At 43.8% G+C, this 20,545-nt stretch overlaps 1 protein-coding gene across 2 annotated transcripts; it reads right to left on the reverse strand.

Annotated features, from left to right (window-relative positions):
• Positions 1-229: 229 nt before the first annotated feature.
• On the reverse strand, positions 230-20,451 carry LOC121552394 (cleavage and polyadenylation specificity factor subunit 2). Of its 2 annotated transcripts, none has more exons than XM_041865282.2 (15): positions 20,328-20,451; positions 19,835-20,000; positions 19,389-19,548; positions 19,098-19,203; positions 18,847-18,976; positions 15,015-15,130; positions 14,619-14,806; positions 13,850-14,140; positions 10,559-10,659; positions 10,138-10,341; positions 9,666-9,821; positions 7,753-7,975; positions 6,932-7,270; positions 2,705-2,839; positions 230-475 (listed from the first exon to the last, which is right to left on the reverse strand). In XM_041865282.2, the coding sequence occupies exons 2-15, from the start codon at positions 19,981-19,983 to the stop codon at positions 473-475; spliced, it is 2,301 nt and encodes a 766-aa protein (XP_041721216.1). In that variant the 5' UTR covers positions 19,984-20,000; positions 20,328-20,451; the 3' UTR covers positions 230-472. The 2 variants fall into 2 exon arrangements, with proteins under 2 accessions (XP_041721216.1, XP_041721215.1); XM_041865281.2 differs by having other exon boundaries at positions 230-831.
• Between the last annotated feature and the right edge of the window lie 94 nt (positions 20,452-20,545).

Genomic DNA, 20,545 nt, shown 5'->3' on the forward strand with positions numbered 1-20,545 from the left:
CATCTGGTGTTATCACACCGTAACTGCAGCAGTACAGTAGAGCAAAGCCCATGCAATGGTACTACATTCAGTCAGGGTTGAGGTCAATTCCCTTTCCATTCACTCAATTCAGGAAGTAAACTGCCCTCATTGAAACATTGACTGAATTGACCCCAAACCTACATACAGTACACCTACAAGTCTGGCTCCCCTCTCTCAACCCACAGCAAATATATAGGAAACAAACCAATGAAATTGTTCAGAAAAGGGAATTTAATGAGACGTAAAAAATAAATAAAAAAAAGATTACCCATTCCAGCCTATGTGAAGCGATGTTGGCACTCTCCAGCGTATGTGTGGTGAGCTTTCTCCAGTCCAGTGCAGAGCAGAGGGTGTTTGAGGAGAGGTAAAAAAGACCCTAAGGGTTACCGTTCGTTCGCACATCATGTGTTCGCATGGAGGAGAGGTCACTACGGGAGAGCCCATCTGTCTCTCACTGCAGGGGGAAAGACGCACAATAAAAATAACAACAGTAAACAGACAAAGGGGGTAAAAAAAGGAAAAATCAACACAGCGGTTGGAAGTAAAACAGCTGGAGACGCTCGAGGGGAGCTCAGGTAGCCTGTGTGTGGAGAACACCTAGAACACTGTGGTCCTCTGGGTATAGTCTGCTCTCCTCTCCACTCTCTCTCCTCCAAACGGAATGTCTCTGTGTGATCATGTAATGGCCGACGCCGTCTCTGCGGCTGCTCCTCTCTCCTATACCACAGCATACTGCTGATAGAGCAGCTCACGGATCTTATAGTAGTCATCACACAGACAACCCTCCAGGCCGATGCGCCCTGCCTCCGTCTGTACAGGGGGGATGGCGATATTGACAAGGGTTAGAGGGGTCACACGCATAATCACCGAAAGCTCCCAACAACTGTTTTTTCTCCTTTTACATCCACAAATAGATGTGGAATAGAGATGGAGTGGTGCTGACTTTTGTACGCAGCAGAAATAGTTTGTTTGCACATAGGTTCTAAGTCTTGCCCCTTCAGTCTACAAACTACTTACAACAGAGTAAAATAGATTGTTTAATCCTTTGTGTCATCGTTCCTTCCCCAGAGCATTCTTGTAAATAAATAAGAATTGGTTTTCAATTAAATTAAAGTTAGATAATAGGTACATACATACAGTTGAAGTCAGAAGTTTACATACACCTTAGCCAAATACATTTAAACTCAGTTTTTGACTATTCCTGACATTTAATCCTAGTACAAATTCCCTATCTTAGGTCAGTTAGGATCACCACTTTATTTTAAGAATGTGAAATGTCAGAATAATAGTAGAGAGAATGATTTCTTTCAGCTTTTATTTCTTTCATCACATTCCCAGTGGGTCAGAAGTTAGTATTTGGTGGCATTGCCTTTAAATTGTTTAACTTGGGTCAAACTGACTTCCTGACTGATGTCGCTTCAATATATCCACATATTTTTCCTTCCTCATGATGCCATCTATTTTGTGAAGTTCACCAGTCCCTCCTGCAGCAAAGCACTTCCACAGCATGATGCTGACACCCCCGTGCTTCACGGTTGGGATGGTGTTCTTCAGCTTGCAAGCGTTCCCCTTTTTCCTCCAAACATAACGATGTCATTATGGTCAAACAGTTCTATTTTTGTTTAATCAGACCAGAGGACATTTCTCCAAAAAGTACGATCTTTGTCCCCATCTGCAGTTGCAAACCATAGTCTGACTTTTTTATGGCGGTTTTGGAGAAGTGGCTTCTTCCTTGCTGAGCGGACTTTCAGGTTATGTCGATATAGGACTCGTTTTACTGTGGATATAGATACTTTTGCACCTGTTTCCTCCAGCAGCTTCACAAGGTCCTTTGCTGTTGTTCTGGGATTGATTTGCACTTCTCGCACCAAAGTACGTTCATCTCTAGGAGACAGAACGCGTCTCCTTCCTGAGCTGTATGACGGCTGTGTGGTCCCATGGTGTTTATACTTGCGTACTATTGTTTGTACAGATGAACGTGGTACCTTCAGGCGTTTGGAAATTGCTCCCAATGATGAACCAGACTTGTGGAGGTCTACAATTCTTTTTCTGAGGTCTTGGCTGATTTCTTTTGATTTTCCCATGATGTCAAGAAAAGAGGCACTGAGTTTGAAGGTAGGCCTTGAAATACATCCACAGGTACACCTCCAATTGACTCAAATGATGTCAATTAGCTTATCAGAAGCTTCTAAAGCCATTACATTATTTTCTGGAATTTTCCAAGCTGTTTAAAGGCAGTCAACTTAGCGTATGTAAACTTCCGACCCACTGGAATTGTGATACAGTGAATTATAAGTGAAATAATCTGTCTGTAAACAATTGTTGGAAAAATGACTTGTGTCATGCACAAAGTAGATGTCCTAACCGATTTGCCAAAACTATAGTTTGTTAACAAGACATTTGTGGAGTGGTTGAAAAAAGAGTTTTAATGACTCCAAACTAAGTGTATGTAAACTTCCGACTTCAACTGTATATAATAGGTCTGCAATAGGATGCCATTTTGTATCCCAGCTTTTTGTTGAAAAACATGCCACCCCATGCACCCTTTGGGCCCATTTCCCCTTTCTCATACAGCAGGTCAGGGATGGTGTTGGCTAATGCTGTCAAAGAGAGCTGAATGAACTGAATGAATGACTGTGGCTGTACTGTGCTGGGGGGAAGGACAGACGGACAGACAACTCACCCTGCGGACGGCCACCATGTTGTTACACACCAGCACTCCTCCCACAAACTCAGCCTGGATGCCCTCCCTCAGCAGCACCTGCTTGAAGTCGGACAGTCGCGGCTCGTTGATGAACACCGACTGGTGGCCTGGGATCTGTGAGTTAGACAGGGTGTGTATTGGTTAGAACCAGAACACATTCTATACAACTGATCTTAGACCAGTTGGACTCTATGGCTGCGTTTACACAGACAGCCCAATGCTGATATTTTTTCCACTAATTGGTCTTTTGTCCAATCAGATGAGCTCTTTTGCCACGGTCATGCCAAAATATCAGAATTGGGCTGCCTGTGTAAACGCAGCCTATGTGGATTAGTGGAACCACAACCATACCGTTTCTGTACATCTGAACTCAGATCAGTATGACTCTAAGGACTATGTTTGACTAAGGCTGCATTTACACAGGCAGCCCATTCAGATTTTTGGACCATTTATTGGCAAAAGAGCTGATCTGATTGGTCAAAATATGTAATTAGTGAAAAAAAGATAATTGGGCAGCCTGTGTAAATGCAGCCTTTGAGTAACAATTTCAGTTAAACAATTTGAATGCTTGAAAAAGAAAAAGGAGAGCCTCACACTCTAGGAGCTCAGATGCAATAATTTAATAACCAACGTTTCGACAGACAAGCTGTCTTCATCAGGGTATGAACATTCCAAAATCTTACAGTGAAACATCAAACATCAAATATTTTCTAAGGATTACTGTGGCATTTTAGAGGCAATAATCAAACTGCAAATTACTTTGCTATTCCTACTACATGTAATAGCAGTGGCAGTTTAGAGCCGAAAAAGACACCTATGTTCGCTGCACACTACCTTCTCAGGCTTTTTGCTAACGATAGTGACATTTCGCAACTTCATGGCTAACACAAAACAAATGGAATGTGTTAGCTAACGTTCACAAAGTATATCCCTTATTGAAAACATCTCTGATCTTAGATCAGTTGAACTGAATGGACTCTGTGGAACCACAACCGTACAGTTTATATATTGGTAAATCTGACTTCAGATCAGTTGGACTCTCTGTGGATTAGTTCAGGGCTCTAGACAAACTTTTTCCACTTTTTCAGTTGATGGCACCAGCACATGATTTGATCGCACCAATTTTTCATGGCTGCGTGGCAGAATGACCTGACTTGCGTCCCATAATGAACCTGCATTTCATATAGAACCAGGCTAATAATGACTAGCCATCTTTTAAATTAGCATGACATTCAGGTACACTACATGATCAAATGTATGTGGACACCTGCTCATCGAACATTTCATTTAGAAATCATGGGCATTAATATGGAGTTGGTCCACCCTTTGCTGCTATAACAGCCTCCACGCTCCTGGGAAGGCTATTCACTAAATGTTGGAACATCGCTGCGGGGACTTGCTTCCATTCAGCCACAAGAGCATTAGTGAGGTCGGGCACTGATGTTGTGCGATTAGGCCTGGCTCGCAGTCGGCGTTCCAATTCATCCGAAAGGTGTTCGATTGGGTTGAGGTCAGGGCTCTGTGCAGGCCAGTCAAGTTCTTCCACACCGATCTCGACAAACCATTGCTGTATGGACCTCGCTTTGTGCACAGAGGCATTGTCATGCTGAAATAGGAAAGGGCCTTCCCCAAACGGTTGCCATAAAGTTGGAAGCACAGAATCGTCTAGAACAGGCCTGGGCAACTCCAGTCCTCGGGGGCCTGATTGGTGTCACACTTTTGCCCCATCCCTAGCAAACACAGCTGATTTAAACTTGATTAGTTGATTATTGGAGTCAGGTGTGTTAGCTGGGGCTGGGGCAAAAGTGTGACACCAATCAGGCCCCAGAGGACTGGAATTACCCAGGCCTGGTCTAGAATGTCATTGTATGCTGTATCATTAAGATTTCCCTTCACTGGAACTAAGGAGCCTAGCCCAAACCATAAAAAACAGCCCCAGACCATTATTCCTCCTCCACCAAACTTTACTGTTGGTACTATGCATTGGGGCAGGTAGCGTTCTCCTGGCATCCGCCAAACTCAGATTTGTCCGTCGGACTGCCAGATGGTAAAGCGTGATTTATCACTCCAGAGAACGCACTTCCACTGCTCCAGAGTCCAATGGTGGCGAGCTTTACACCCCTCCAGCCGACGCTTGGCATTGCGCATCTTGCGATCTTAGGCTTGTGTGCGGCTGCTCGGCTATGGAAACCCATTTCATGAAGCTCCCAACAAACAGTTATTGTGCTGACGTTGTTTCCAGAGGCAGTTTGGAACTCGGTAGAGAGTGTTGCAACCGAGGACAGACGATTTTACGTGCTACATGCTTCAGCACTTGGTGGTCCCGTTCTGTGAGCTTGTGTGGCCTACCACTTCGCGCCTGAGCCGTTGCTTGATTTTATACACCTGTCAGCAACGGGTGTGGCTGGAATAGCCAAATCCACTCATTTGAATGGGTGTCCACATACTTTTGTATATATAGTGTACATTGTTGTTAGGAGGGGGAAAAATAAAACCTTTATGCAATCTCAAAAAGGGTGTTATTGGTAGCAATTCTTAACAGTCACTCTACAGTTGTAGGGCCCTATAAAATATTTTTTATCTTTTGGAAAATTCTGTTTTCCCGGTTTTATGATCCAGGTTTCCGAGTTAGTTTTTCAGGATTTTACTCTCAAAATCACACTTTTTGTTAATAGAAAAAAAATACAAAAATGTGATGTTCCAAGTCCACAACAATGCTTGAACCACATCAGCAGACCACTTTAGAGGTCTGGGAACAATAAAAAACAAAACTATTTGTTTTTCCCTTTAATTCAATTCCACACCTAGTAAGAGACTGTTACTAGACTGTTACTGGCTAGCTGTGTTTTTGTACTGTAGGTTACAATGTACAGTGTAGGCTACATGTGATGGCAGAGTTTGCAAAACAAATGCCCTGTGATTGATACAAATCATCATTAAATTATTCTGCCAGGTAGGCCTACTTTGCAGTCAACATTTAATTGATGACCGAATTGCACATCGCAAAGATTCAACCAAGACTTTGGACCAAACTTTTTGAATACCTGGTTTGCATACACATTGATTGCTGTTTGAATAAATTATGATAATAAATATTTTTAAAGGAAATTGTGAACCAAAAACTGACGGGACCAGCGAAATCTTTTTTCACTGGCACCCTAGCGATCAATAAACAATTGGTGTCGCACTGCCAAATCAAAGGGTCGCAAATGCAAGTGTTTTGGCCGCCGTTTGGAGCCCTGTAGTGCAACTACAACTTCATAGCTTCTTTACATCTGATCTCAGATCAGCTTGACTCTGACTGTGGACTCTGTGGAACCATAACCATATTTTCTAGGGCTGGGAATTGCCAGGGACCTCACGATCCAATATTATCACGATACTTCGGTGCCGATACGATATGTATTGTGATTCTCACGATTCTATATGTATTGCGATTTGATGTTCCAAACAAATTGCTCACTATATGTCTGCTGCAGAGACAAGATAGCATGAGAAAATGAGTTTTGATCAGTCATGGAACCAAAAGTGCTGAAAACATGTTGGCTCACTATTTAAAAAGAAGATGGAGAACAAGCTATTGGATGAAAAATACCAGAGTTTTGGCGCAGGTACAGCCGACTAGCGCTACCTAGCTAACGCTATCTAGCTAAATAAAATATATTATATTTTTTATACAAATCGATACTTGGGAGTCAAATATCGATATCATATCATCCAAAAATAATATTGCGATATGTAACTATCGATATTTCCCCCCATTACTAAAATGTTCTATACATCTGATCTCAGATCAGTTGAACTCGGTGCTCTCCCTTCTCTCTCTTGCTAAATTAACCACAGGCTAGCTTTCTTCCTGTGCATTCTACTGCTCTTTGGGTCTATTGTCATATCGGCACTCCTCGATCTGTCTCCGCCTTTATGTCCCAACAAGGTCAACCCATCATTTCCCTCTCTGAATAAAAAACGGTCCTGGGATCAACTCTCTTGTCTCCCTCTCCCTTGGGGTCAGATCTCTCCCATCCTCTTCTACTGAGGACAAAGCCACCTCTTTTTGCACTCTTCCCATCACCTCTCTCCCTTTGGCTGAACTGAGGGATTATAGCCAACCCTCCCCTCTTCTCTACCCTCCTCTCTGTCTATCCACAGTATCTCTCTAAGGTACTTCTCTTCCTCTCTCATCTCCTCTTCCCCTCTATCTCTCACCTGGTGGGCGGGCAGGGGCTCCAGGGTGGGGATGACATCACTCTCGTCCGACGGCTCGCGCACGTCCTCGCCAAACAGCGTCTTCATGGTGCGCTGCTGCGCCACCACGCTATGGTCTGTGGCACCGTCGTCAGCAGGGGTCACTTCCATGTCCAGCTCACCATCCTCCGCAGCCTCCTCGCCGGCTCCCTTTTCGCCCTTCACCAGGCCCTCCTCGGGCAGCACACCCGTGTCCACCTTGACCACGCGCATGTCCAGCACGCCGTCGATCCACGCCAGCTCCGTATCCTTGGCGCGACAAAACTGCAGCGAGCTCACCAGCGAGTCTTTCAACCGCACCTGGGGAGGAAGAATACAATATTTTATGTATATATAGTATAAGTGCTTAAGCTTAACATTAAAATGTTTCTGTACACAAGCAAACTGCTTAACTGGGTCCCATATAGCTCAGTTGGTAGATCATGGTGCTTGTAATGCCAAGATAGTGGGTTCGATTCCCGGGACCACCTGTACGTAATATTTATGCACGCATGACTAACTCGCTTTTGGATAAAAGCGTCTGCTAAATGGCATATATTATAATATTATTATTATAAACCTTATACACAATTGACCCATTGTCATGTTCAGAATTCTAAGATGTCTTGACCTGGGTTAGATTAGTTACAGTTACTAAAGCACATCAACTTTCTGATTGGTGAATTGTGATAACACAAAATTCTATGTCAATTGGTCAATTATTCACAATCATACAGGGCATCTGTCCCAAAATATCTTGAATTACCATGGCATTTTGTATAAAATCCTAACCCCTGACTGACCTGGTAGATGTGTGTCTCACTGGTGGCGTCCACAGTCTCCTGCAGCTTCGGCGTGTAGACCTTGATGTCCTTGGTGAAGGCCTTGCAGGACTCGGCCAGGTCCAGGCTGGCCTCGGGAGGGCCGTGCACGATCACCAGCTGCCGCGGCTTCATCTGGTTGATGATCTTCTTGATAGAGTCGCCGTCCGAACGCCCCTCGTAGTCGATGTACGTCACCCTGGCTCTGCATAGAATGATCAGATAAGAATGTATCATTTCCATATATTTGAAATATGCATTATTAGGATAAAGTGATTTTAAATGTGATGTAAAAAAAATACTATCAGTGGTATTCAACCGGCGGTCCGCAGAGATACTGTAAGGAGTCCGCGAAAATTATAATTTATATAAAACATGTTTTATTTCAATGTTTTTATTAATATCGCTAGGAACAGTAGAATAAACACATTTTGAATGACGTACCTACAGTAGAAAAGAGGAGAATGTTCTTTCTAATGATGCCAACTTTATCTCTTAACTCATAATATTGAGCAAATTACACTCACTGGAGTATCTGGCATAGGCTTTGAAAAAGCACCCGTGAACAGGCTACAAGTGCCACTGGCTGCTGGTAAGCTTTCTTGACTTGGACATACATTTTTGCCAAAACATGGCTAACCTTTCTTTAACCAGCTACTCTTAGCAAAAAATGTGTTTGAGTTACCTTTCTAGCTAATACTTCCTATTCCAATTATGTGGGGAGATCAAAATAATGAAAAATGATCTACCAAAGCTATTCATTTAAAAAAAAGTTGATTACTTTTTCATGCCATTAACATTCACCTGATGACAAGACATTTCTTTTTCTTGCTAACGTATGATGGGGGTCCCTGGGTCGCCGGTTTGCCTGAGAGGGGGTCCTTGACACTCTACTCAGCAAATTGGATGTAGTCTATCACAGTGCCATCCATTTTGTCACCAAAGCCCCATATACTACCCACCACTGTGACCTGTACGCTCTTGTTGGTTGGTCCTCACTACTTATTCGTCGCCAAACCCACTGGCTCCAGGTCATCTATAAATCACTGCTAGGCAAATCCCCGCCTTATCTTAGCTCATTGGTCACCATAGCAACACCCACCCGTAGTATGCGCTCCAGCAGGTATATCTCACTGGTCATCCCCAAAGCCAACACCTCCTTTGGCCGCCATTCCTTCCAGTTCTCTGCTGCCAATGACTGGAACGAACTGCAAAAATCTCTGAAGCTGGAGACTTATCTCCCTCACTAACTTTAAGCATCAGTTGTCAGAGCAGCTTACCGATCACTGCACCTGTACACAGCCTATCTGAAATTAGCCCACCCAACTACCTCATCCCCATATTGTTATTTATTTTGCTCATTTGCACCCCAGTATGTCTATTTGCACATCATCTCTTGCACATCTATCATTCCAGTGTTAATACTAAATTGTAATTATTTTGCACTATGGCCTATTTATTGCCTTACCTCCATAACTTACTACATTCGCACACACTGTATATATATTTTCTGTTGTATTTTTGACTTTGTGTTTTGTTTATTCCATATGTAACTCTGTGTTGTTGTTTTGTAATCGCACTGCTTTGCTTTATCTTGGCCAGGTCGCAGTTGTAAATGAGAACTTGTTCTCAACTGGCTTACCTGGTTAAATAAAATAAATAAATAAAAAATCATATTAGAGAAAAAGAATAAGGCGCTTTTAATATTCTTTGCAAATTAAAATATATTTTTAGTCTTGGCATGTCCACAAGGATCATTAAAATCCCAAACGTACACGTTTCAGCACTATGTCTTCCTTGTAAATCATTAGAATATAAATATGAGTCATATTGATTTTTGCAATGAGGCTCTCTGAAGAAGTCTGCTTTAAATTTAGGTGGGTAGGCCCACTTACTTGATCTCTAGGTTCTCTGTAGTGGAGGTACACTTGGTGGGTACTTTGGATGAGGAATCTTGGTCCATGGGTTCGTCTCCTTTGGCCATGCCTGACTCCAGCTTGTTCTTCTCCTCCTCTGTGGCCTGGAGCTCTGGTACCAGGAAGTCCTCCGGTCTGGAGACAGTCATATTCATTAATACATCATTTTGTGAAGTTAGCTCCGCTTCAACAAAAAATCCAATGCATAGGTCATTATTCAAAGGGATCTCATGTTTCGATTTCTAGGTTCTAGTGAGGTAAAAGTCAGTGAGTGTAGAGCATGTTTACACTTCTGTGCCGACTGAACTGTACTGGCGCTGATATTTCCCTTTCACATCGTCTTGTCCAGCACGGTTCCAGCATCTATGGTTGATGCATAACCAGGTCAGCACAGCTCAGTTTGGATCAGTGCCTTAGTGTGAAAAGGGTAATAGTTAACTGACTACAGTACCTGATGATCTCTCCGTACTCATCCCATTTGACCCTCTCCTCGTGGGTTGGGAACATGGGGTAGGACTTCTTGGCCTGTTTGAAGAAGCTGCCCTTGCGGACGCCGTCTCCCTTCATCATCAGGTCGTGGTGTTTGGTCTTCACTACCGCTGGCAGCTCCAGGTCATCCTCCATGTCGCTCTCGTCACTGGAGTCCACATCCACCCTGAGAGACACAAATATATTAGACTCACACAATCTCGCTGTCTTTCTTCAACTCAAAGACAAAACATCTTCATTCCCGGAGACCAACTTTATGAATCTGTGCACATGCGCGCAACACACACAGAACGATACCCACCTCTGGGAATATTATTCACACAGTGCCCAAATATTGTAAATAAGCTGAGGCCCAAAACACAGAAACAGTGTCAGTGACTCACTCTTTTTCTTGTTCAAGTTTTTTGGCAGCTTCCTTCTTCATTCTCTCTTTCTCCAGGTATTCTTCCAGCTCCCTGCCTTCCAGCTTTACCCGTTTTCTAATCTGTCAACATGACAAGAAAATGAAATGACAAAAATAAATAAGGGGAGGAACAGCGCGAACGCCAGTGACACATCAAGCTGTTCCACGCTTGAGTTGAGACGGAAACAGAGACAGGAAGAGCCCTAGGGACACGCTGCACCAAAATAAATACATCCAAAACGCTATCACTCTGTGCCAAAATGGCCGCACGGCTGCTCTTCTGCCCCCTACAGCCTTCTCCTATAGCAGGGGCCTCCAATTTTTTGGGCCCCCCAAAGCCCCCCATATTAATTATGCATAAAATGTTGTTTTTAAGTATCGGATCCAAATGTAATGTCCCAAGAAGAAGTTACCCCACCAAAATAATGCAAAAGTTACATTTTAACTTCAGTTCATGAGGAGAGAGAGACAGTCAAGAGACAGTCAACTAATAAGGCAAGCGTGCTTTGTTATGCTGAAGTGTGGCACGGTATACCGGTACCACGGTACGGTACCAAAACCTCATGATACTTAGAACATTTTAGAATACCGTAGTACGGTTTCAAATGATACTACCAACTTTTTCAGCCCTACCGATATAAAGAACCTGCTGGCGCCTGTTATAAAATGTTTATAAAGTTAGTTTTGTTTATAAATTCGGTTGAATTTAAGCAACAGCCACTAGTCTCTAGTCCAATAATATCCACTTCCCTTTCAAGCGCATATCACCTGTGTCAGCTGTAATCAGCCAGCCGCATCCTTCTCTCTGTCTGCTCTTTGCGCGCATCTATTCCTCCGTCAGTTTATTTAAATATAATTTAACCGTGATGGCGAGCGGGGATGCAGACCCAGACCCTGATGAGTCTTCTGTTGTTAGAATTGTACATTTGTTACATTGGATTAGTGCGCAAAGTGAGCAATGCTGACACATTGTATCATTTCATCGGCTGTTATAACAAAGAGCACAGACCAGTCTGAGTAGAGTTTGCAAGTTCACTGCCTCAGTGTCAGGGAGGGGTAATGGAGCACCGCAACAAGAATGTTTGCAGCTTTACAGCAAAGAAAACGGCTTGTCTCTAGCCTATACGGTTAAAAATGATTACCCATATTATCGAGATTCGCACGCATTTTATATAACTTCAGAAACCATGTCGCGGGCCGTTTTAAACTAATCCCGGGTCGCTAACTATTGGTTTGATAACAAACAACGTTGTTCAGTCACGTTACCTAGCTAGCTAACAACCTGGTAACTTGACACAAGGTTTAGGTAAATTTGATTGGCACAGGAAGAAAGGAAAAGGTTCTGCTACTCATGAGAAGTGCTTCAAATGTAGGATTCATATAGGCCTAATGAAAGACTAAACTATATCAAACATTATGTATTTCTGGTGCTCCTTACATTCTGTTTGGTGCCTAACGTTTTAAAAGTTGGGAGCAGTGTGTGTGTGTGTGGAAGGGAGGGAGAGAGAGAGAGTGTGTGTGTGTGTGTGGAAGGGAGGGAGAGAGTGTGTGTGTGTGTGTGTGGAAGGGAGGGAGAGAGTGTGTGTGTGTGTGGAAGGGAGGGAGAGAGTGTGTATGTGTGGAAGGGAGGGAGAGAGTGTGTGTGTGTGTGGAAGGGAGGGAGAGAGTGTGTGTGTGTGGAAGGGAGGGAGAGAGTGTGTGTGTGGAAGGGAGGGAGAGAGTGTGTGGAAGGGAGGAAGAGAGAGAGAGAGAGAGAGAGAGTGTGTGTGTGGAAGGGAGGGAGGGAGAGAGTGTGTGTGTGGAAGGGAGGGAGAGAGTGTGTGAGTGTGTGTGGAAGGGAGGGAGGGAGAGAGTGTGTGTGGAAGGGAGGGAGAGAGTGTGTGTGTATGTGGAAGGGAGGGAGAGAGTGTGTGTGTGTGGGAAGGGAGGGAGAGAGTGTGTGTGTGGAAGGGAGGGAGAGAGTGTGTGTGTGGAAGGGAGGGAGAGAGTGTACATCCATCCGACCTCACAACCGCAGACCACGGTTGACCAGTGTTTGGGAACATTGTGAACAGAGTGCCCCATGGTGGCGGTGGGGTAATGGTATGGGCAGACATAAGCTACGGACAACGAACACAATTGCATTTTATCAATGGCAATTTTAATGCACAGAGATACTGTGATGAGATCCTGAGGCCCATTGTTGTGCCATTCATCCGCTGCCATCACCTCATGGTTCAGCATGATAAAGCACGGCCCCATGTCGCAAGGATCTGTACACAATTTCTGGAAGCTGAAAATGTCCCCGTTTTTTCAATGGCCTGCATACTCACCAGACATATTACCCATTGAGCATGTTTGGGATGCTCTGGATCGACGTGTACAACAGCGTGTTCCAGCTCCCGCCAATATACAGCAACTTCGCACAGCCATTGAAGAGGAGCAGGCCACAATAAACAGCCTGATCAACTCTATGCGAAGAAGATGTGTCGCGCTGCATGAGGTAAATGGTGGTCACACCAGATACTCCCTGGTTTTCTGATCCACGCCTACTTTTCTTTAAGGTATCTGTGACCAACAGATGCATATCTGTATTCCCAGTCATGTGAAATCCATAGATTAGGCCTAATGAATTTATTTCATTTGACGGATTTCCTTATATGAACTGTAACTCAGTAAAATCTTTGAAATTGTTGCATGTTGCGTTTATTTTTGTTCAGTATACTAACCAGATGTGTTAAAGGCCCAGTGCAGTCAAAAGCGTGATTGTCCTGTATTTTATATATATTTCCACACTATGAGGTTGGAATAATACTGTGAAATTGTGAAAATAATGATAATGCCCTTTTAGTGTAAGAGCTGTTTAAAACTTTCTGCCCGTTTTGCTGGGATGGAGTTTTGGCCTTCAATGGTGACATCATCAAGCGGCAAATTAGTTAATAGACCAAGAAAAGAGTTCCAAACCTCTTCTTGGCCAATAACAGCTAATTTTCAGTCTTCCCCTCCACACTCAGACCACTCCTAGCAAAATTCTTGCTTGAGAAATTGCCCTTTGCTAAGAAACTATTTTTGTTTTTGTTTGACCATTTTAATTGGAAACAATCTAAGTAAGGTACTGAAATTATTTGATATTGAGATTAAAATGGCTGCATTGGACCAATGGTGTTACATTTGTAGTGTAGGCCTATGAATTGGGCTGCTATTATGCTAATTATGTTCTGGCCTGCAACCACTAGCTCAGAAAAATTGGCCCGAAGCCAAACCTAGTTGCCGACCTCTGTCCTAGTCTCACCTCCAGGTCCAGCATCTTCTCCCCGGGGTTATCGATGAGGTAGCGGCCCAGGGTGCCGGGCGTGGTGCGGTAGGTGAGGATCACTGAGTTCTTGGCCTCCTGGCACCACTGGATGAAGAGCTCGCGGGAGAAGCCAGACTCCAGGTCGGGCTGGCTGCAGAGCACCACCTTGGGGCTGGGCACCCGGGCCAGGTCGGCCAGGCTGTGGCATAGGGACAGGTGGCGGAACTGGAAGGGGTTGTTGCGCTTGTCCTCGAAGCAGCGCATCAGCTTGTCACTCATCCACTCCACCTGTAGGGGAGAATATAACAGTCAGAATCACAACTATTGTTACCATGCCTATTACAATGACAGGATAACCACACAATATTAGCAGGACATGCGCCGTTTGTAACAACAACATTGTGAGAAATATGAATTCCATGCCACAAAATGCAATCGTTTTAATATTTTTCACAAAATGTATGACTGATCAGTGAGCACTATTGAAAAGTGAACATTAGCACACATTTGATCACATTTCCTCATAGTGAGTGAGCTAGAGACATGTATATGCTACAGACCTGGGTTCAGATACTATTTGAGATCTTTCAAATACTTTAGCTCTGCTTCATTGAGCTTGCATGGTGCAACTGAACCAATGGAATAGTCCCAAAAGAGCAAATCCCACCCATCTGGCACTGCAGGAAGGCTGAAACAAACAAAGTATTTTGAAGATTGTCTTGTACTGGGTGACCATGTAATGAAAGGGTGTGTGTGTGGCTGAGACCTGAGATTTGGAGAACTCCACCACGTTGTAGCTGACGTTGTTGAGCAAGGCCAGAGAGTAGACCCCGAGCCCAGCGTCCTTCGTCCTCCAGATTTGGTCCAGCAGCTGAGCCAGCTCCAACACACGGCCCGCCGTATCCACGGCAATCAGCACGTTGCCATCGCCGCGTAGCGTCTCCATCACATTGGCTAAAGGGGGTAATGATTGGCGAATCAGAAAATGTTTTCATATTTAACTAATAGGTATTACTGTAGCCTGGGCCCAGATATGTTTGTGCTGTCTAGCCAACTCCCATGGCCATGACATGACAGTGACTACAGGAGTTGGCAAGACAGCATAAACCCATTTGTGATCAGGATAGCATTACTGCACACGATTGAGAGTTGATTAACTTACTTAGAAGCTGCTCGTCCCTTTGTTTGCGACGTGGCTGCACGTATGTAGCGTTAAAGGAGTCTGTGATGAGCAGAGAGGGACGACTCACTGACTCCAATGTACACCCATTCAGATGGCTGGAGGAAAGATTTACAATACGTCAAATAGGCGACAAGTGTTGAGGTGTGGCCTGGGTGGTCTAGCGGTCAGTGCCGCCGCCTACAGCATGCCACTGTTGGAGTGGGTTCGAAACTGGCCTACTGCCTTCGTAACATATATCATCTTGCCCACTGTCTCTCCTCTATCCGATAGAAAATACAAAATATGTAAGGGAAAAAAAGGTGACGAGGTAACAGACAAACTACTAAAAAAAACAAAAAAAACTACTATATATTAAAGTGTGGACACCCCTTCAAAATAGTGGATTCGGCTATTTCAGCCACACCCGTTGCTGACTGGTGTGTAAACTCGAGCACGCAGCCATGCAATCTCCATAGACAAACATTGGCAGTAGAATGGCCTTACTGAAGAGCTCAGTGACGTTCAACGTGGCACTGTCATAGGATGCCACCTTTCCAACAAGTCAGTTCGTCAAATTTCTGCCCTGCTAGAGCTGCCCCAGTCAACTGTTAAGTGCTGTTAATGTGAAGTGGAAATGTCTCGGAGCAACAACGGCTCAGCCGCAAAATCGTAGGCCACACAACCACGTAAAAATCATCTGTCCTCGGTTGGGTGATTTAAATATTGACTGGCATTCATCAAGCTGCGCACTCAAGAAAAAGCTTCAAACTGTAACCTGTGCCTGCAACCTGGTTCAGGTTATCAGTCAACTTACCACAGTAGTTACAATCAGCACAGGAATTAAAAACACCAACATGTATTGATCACATCTATACTAATGCTGCAGAAATGTGCTTGAAAGCAGTATCCAGATCCATCGGATGTAGTGATCACAATATATTAGCCATATCTAGGAAAACCAAAGTTCCAAAGGCTGGGCCAAATATGTTGTTGATGTAAAGAATATTTGTTGGTCCGTGGTGTGTAATGAGGAGCAAACAGACGCTGCACTTGACACATTTATGAAATTGCTTATTCCAGTTACTAATAAGCATGCACCCATTAAGAAAATGACTAAAAACTGTTAAATCCCTGTGGATTGATGAGGAATTGAAAAATGGTATGGTTGAGAGGGATGAGGCAAAAGGAATGGTAGAGCATGGCGCTTGCAACGCCAGGGTTGTGGGTTCATTTCCCACGGGGGGCAAGTATGAAAAACGTATGCACTCACTAACTGTAAGTCGCTCTGGATAAGAGCGTCTGCTAAATGACTAAAATGTAAAAATAAGTCCGGCTGCACACCCGATTGGCAAACGTATTGCAAATTTGAGAAATCATGTGACTAAACTGAATAAAAAGAAGAAGAAACTACACTATGAAACAAAGATAAATGACATAAAGAATGATAGTAAAAAGCTTTGGAGCACCTTAAATGAAATTTTGGGAAAAAACTCATTCATTGAATCAGATGGCTCATTCATCACAAAACCGACTGATATTGCCAACTACTTTAATTACTTTTTCCATTGGCAAGATTAGCAAATTTAGGCCTGACATGCCAGCAACAAATGCTGACACTACACATCCAAGTACATCTGACCAAATTATTAAAGACAAGCATTGTAATTTTGAATTCCGTAAAGTGAGTGTGGAAGAGGTTATTGGCGTCTATCAACAATGACAAGCCACCGGGGTCTGACAACTTGGATGGAAAATTACTGAGGATTATAGTGGATGATATTGCCACTCCTATTTGCCATATTTTCAATTTAAGTCTACTAGAAAGTGTGTGCGTCCAGGCCTGGAGGGAAGCAAAAGTCATTCCGCTACCTAAGAATAGCAAAGCCCCCTTTACTGGCTCAAATAGCCGACCAATCAGCCTGTTACCAACCCTTAGTAAACTTTTGGAAATAATTGTGTTCGACCAAACAAATTGACAACAGACTTTCAGCACACTTATAGGGAAGAACATTTAACAAGCACAGCACTTACACAAATGACTGATGATTGGCTGAGAGAAATTGATGATAAAAAGATTGTGGGGGCTGTTTTGTTAGATTTCAGTGCGGCTTTTGACATTATCGATCAGTCTGCTGCTGGAAAAACGTATGTGTTTTGGCTTTACAACCCCTGCTATATTGTGGATAAAGAGTTACCTGTCTAACAAAACACAGAGGGTGTTCTTTAATGGAAGCCTTTCCAACATAATCCAGGTAGAATAAGGAATTCCCCAGGGCAGCGGCCCCTTACTTTTTTCAATCTTTACAAACGATATGCCACTGGCTTTGAGTAAAGCGGATGACTCAACACTATACACGTCAGCTACTACAGCGACTTAAATGACTGCAACACTTAACAAAGAGCTGCAGTTAGTTTCAGAGTGGGTGGCAAGGAATAAATTAGTCCTAAATATTTCTAAAACTAAAAGCATTGTATTTGTGACAAATCATTCACTAAACCTCAACTAAATCTTGTAATAAATAATGTGGAAATTGAGCAAGTTGAGGTGACTAAACTGCTTGTGTACCCTGGATTTTAACCTGTCATGGTCAAAACATATTGATACAACAGTAGCTAAGACGGAGAGAAGTCTGTCCATAATAAAGCACTGCTCTACCTTCTTAACAGCACTATCAACAAGGCAGGTCCTACAAGCCCTAGTTGTCGCACCTGGACTACTGTTCAGTCGTGTGGTCAGGTGCCACAAAAATGGACTTAGGAAAATTGCAATTGGCTCAGAACAGGGCAGCACGGCTGGCCCTTGGATGTACACAGAGCTAACATTAATAATATGCATGTCAATCTCTCCTGGCACTAAGTGGAGGAGAGACTGACTTCATTACTACTTGTATTTATGAGAGGTATTGACATGTTGAATGCACCGAGCTTCATAATAAATACAAACACAAACACTCACTGCCGAGTTCCAAACTGCCTCTGGAAGCAACGTCAGCACAAGAACTGTTTGTCAGGAGCTTCATGAAATGGGTTTCCATGGCTGCGCAGCCGCACACAAGCCATGATGCACAATGCCAAGCGTCGGCTGGAGTGGTGTAAAGCTAGCCGCCATGTGACTCTGGAGCAGTGGAAACGCGTTCTCTGGAGTGATGAATCACGCTTCACCATCTGGCAGTCCGACAGACTAATCTGGGTTTAGCGGATACCAGGAGAATGCTACCTGCCCCAATGCATAGTACCAACAGTAACGTTTGGTGGAGGAGGGATAATGGTCTGGGGCTGTTTTTCATAGTTCGGGCTAGGCCCCTTCGTTCCAGTGAAGGGAAATCTTAATGCTACAGCATACAACGATATTTTAGACGATTCTGTGCTTCAAACAGTTTCTGTGCTTCCAACAGTTTGCGGAAGGCCCTTTCCTGTTTCAGCATGACAATGCCCCCATGCACAAAGCGAGGTCCATACAGAAATGGTTTGTCGAGATCAGTGTGAAAGAACTTGACTGCAGAGCCCTGACCTCAACCTCATGAACATCTTTGGGATGAATTGGAACGCTGACTGCGAGCCAGGTCTAATCGTCCAACACCAGTGCCCGACCTCACAATTGCTCATGGCTGAATAGAAGCAAGTCCCAGCAGCAATGTTCCAACATCTAGTGGAAAGCCTTTCCAGAAGAGTGGAGGCTGTTACAGCAGCAAAGGGGGGACCAATGCCATAATAATGCCCATGATTTTAGAATGCGATGTTCGATGAGCAGGTGTCCACATACCTTTGGTAATGTACTGTACCTTGAAGGTTCAGCAGCTAAATAAACATGCTCTATCCAGTCTCTACTCACATCTCTCGCTTGTGGTTGAAGTCCACTGCGTAAACAATCTCCTCCTCCCCATCCTTCACGATCTTCCAGATTGTCCCTCCAATCATGTGACCAGCAGGAAGTGGAGTGATGGACAGACCATGTCCTTTCCCTGTCCAGAAAAGTAGAAAGGTTGATTGAACCAGTGTTTCAGCTTGAACAAAGAGATTACTCAATAGAAAGTATATATCACCATTCAATCATTATTTAAGACTGATACATGGTTTACTGACCTTTCAGATTTACAATCTGGGAGTACTTCAACTGCTGGATTTTATCGAAAGCGCAGTCCACATCATCCAGGGTGAACAGGTTGAAGTCCTCAGTGTTGTTGCGCGACTACCAAAACAACAGATCACAATAGTGAGAATAGTTTTACAGTGCATTGTCACCTCTTGTTCAATAGGGTGTTGGACATCACCCACATCCCCTAGCCTGGTCCCAGATCTGTTTGTGCTGTCCTGCTGAGTTGGCAAGACAGCACAAACAGATCTGGAACCAGGTTAACATGCTCCTGCCCTTACCTGATACAGGTCATACATGAACATCTGACCCATCTTGTAGACGGGGATGGTGGCGTAGATGGGGCAGTTGAGGCCCAGCTTGCCCACGGCGTAGGGCAGAGCCCCCAGGTGCAAGGGGTCGGGATGGGAGAGGAGCACTGCATCAACCTGGTGGACATACCTATTGATAAGAGAAAGAATGGCCCGTAAGAGATCTGATTGACAGGGACAAGTTGTAGTTGTTGACTTCAGGAATCAATGGGATGTTCTAGTTGTTGACTTCAGGAATCAATGGGATGTCTAGATAGCATAATCCGTACCTCCAATCACATTTTGCTCTGCCTGATGTACCCCTTCATGTGTAAATAATCATTAGGCCTATGTTCTGAGTCTTACCAAGTACTCCCTTTGGATAGGCCAAGTACCCCATTGAGAACTACTGGCTTAGATTATGATGTGTGTTCTACCTTTTCATGGCATCAATGATGTCCATAGAGAAGCTTTCATCCCAGCCACAGTCAAGGAGGAAGCGGAACTCATCCACCTGCAGCAGGTAGCAGAGGGCAGACTCCTCCTGCACCCCCGACACAGCGGTCAGTTTGATAATAGAAGTCATTCTCCTCAGCTGTCATACTGCAGGGACAAGACACATACCATTTCCAAATAGTTATCAAGAATATGGCTATATTGGAACCACTTTCACATGCAGCAAATATGACTGACAACGAACAGGTCTTATCTTTATAAAAATGTGAACAGACATGGTCCATAAATGGTCCATGGACATGATACACCTACACAGCAATTATTAACACTATTCATCATACAGAGCTAGCTAGAGATGACAAGCTACCTATTGAATGTTAGCAGTCCAAGCTAGCTAACGTTAGCTAGCATGCCAAGTTGGCTATCAGACAAATTGTCCTATAAAAATGGGCCATAGATTAACGAGTAACATACCATAAAGTGCCATATAAGTTATCACTAAAATTGAGCAAAGAAATCAATAACATGAACAGTCAAACATTATAATATTATGACATTTTCAGCAACGATTGTCAACGTCTTTCAACTAAGCGGAAGCTTGCCGCTGAAAATGTGAAAGGTCACTGGGAGGTACCATCAAATCATATTTATCGTGTCGTCAATAGAATAACATTTTTTTCAAAGAAGAAAGG

The sequence above is a fragment of the Coregonus clupeaformis genome, chromosome 36, assembly GCF_020615455.1.
Source record: "Coregonus clupeaformis isolate EN_2021a chromosome 36, ASM2061545v1, whole genome shotgun sequence".
Taxonomy (NCBI): Eukaryota; Metazoa; Chordata; class Actinopteri; order Salmoniformes; family Salmonidae; genus Coregonus; species Coregonus clupeaformis.

Bases quoted from the DNA above. Each gene is read 5' to 3' on its own strand.
- LOC121552394 (XM_041865281.2), bottom strand. From the start codon at position 19,983: ATGACTTCTATTATCAAACTGACCGCTGTGTCGGGGGTGCAGGAGGAG. The intron at 19,549-19,834 runs GTAGAACACACA...TCTTATCAATAG, and splicing joins ATCATTGATGCCATGAAAAG to GTATGTCCACCAGGTTGATG. The intron at 19,204-19,388 runs GTAAGGGCAGGA...TTGTTTTGGTAG, and splicing joins TCATGTATGACCTGTATCAG to TCGCGCAACAACACTGAGGA.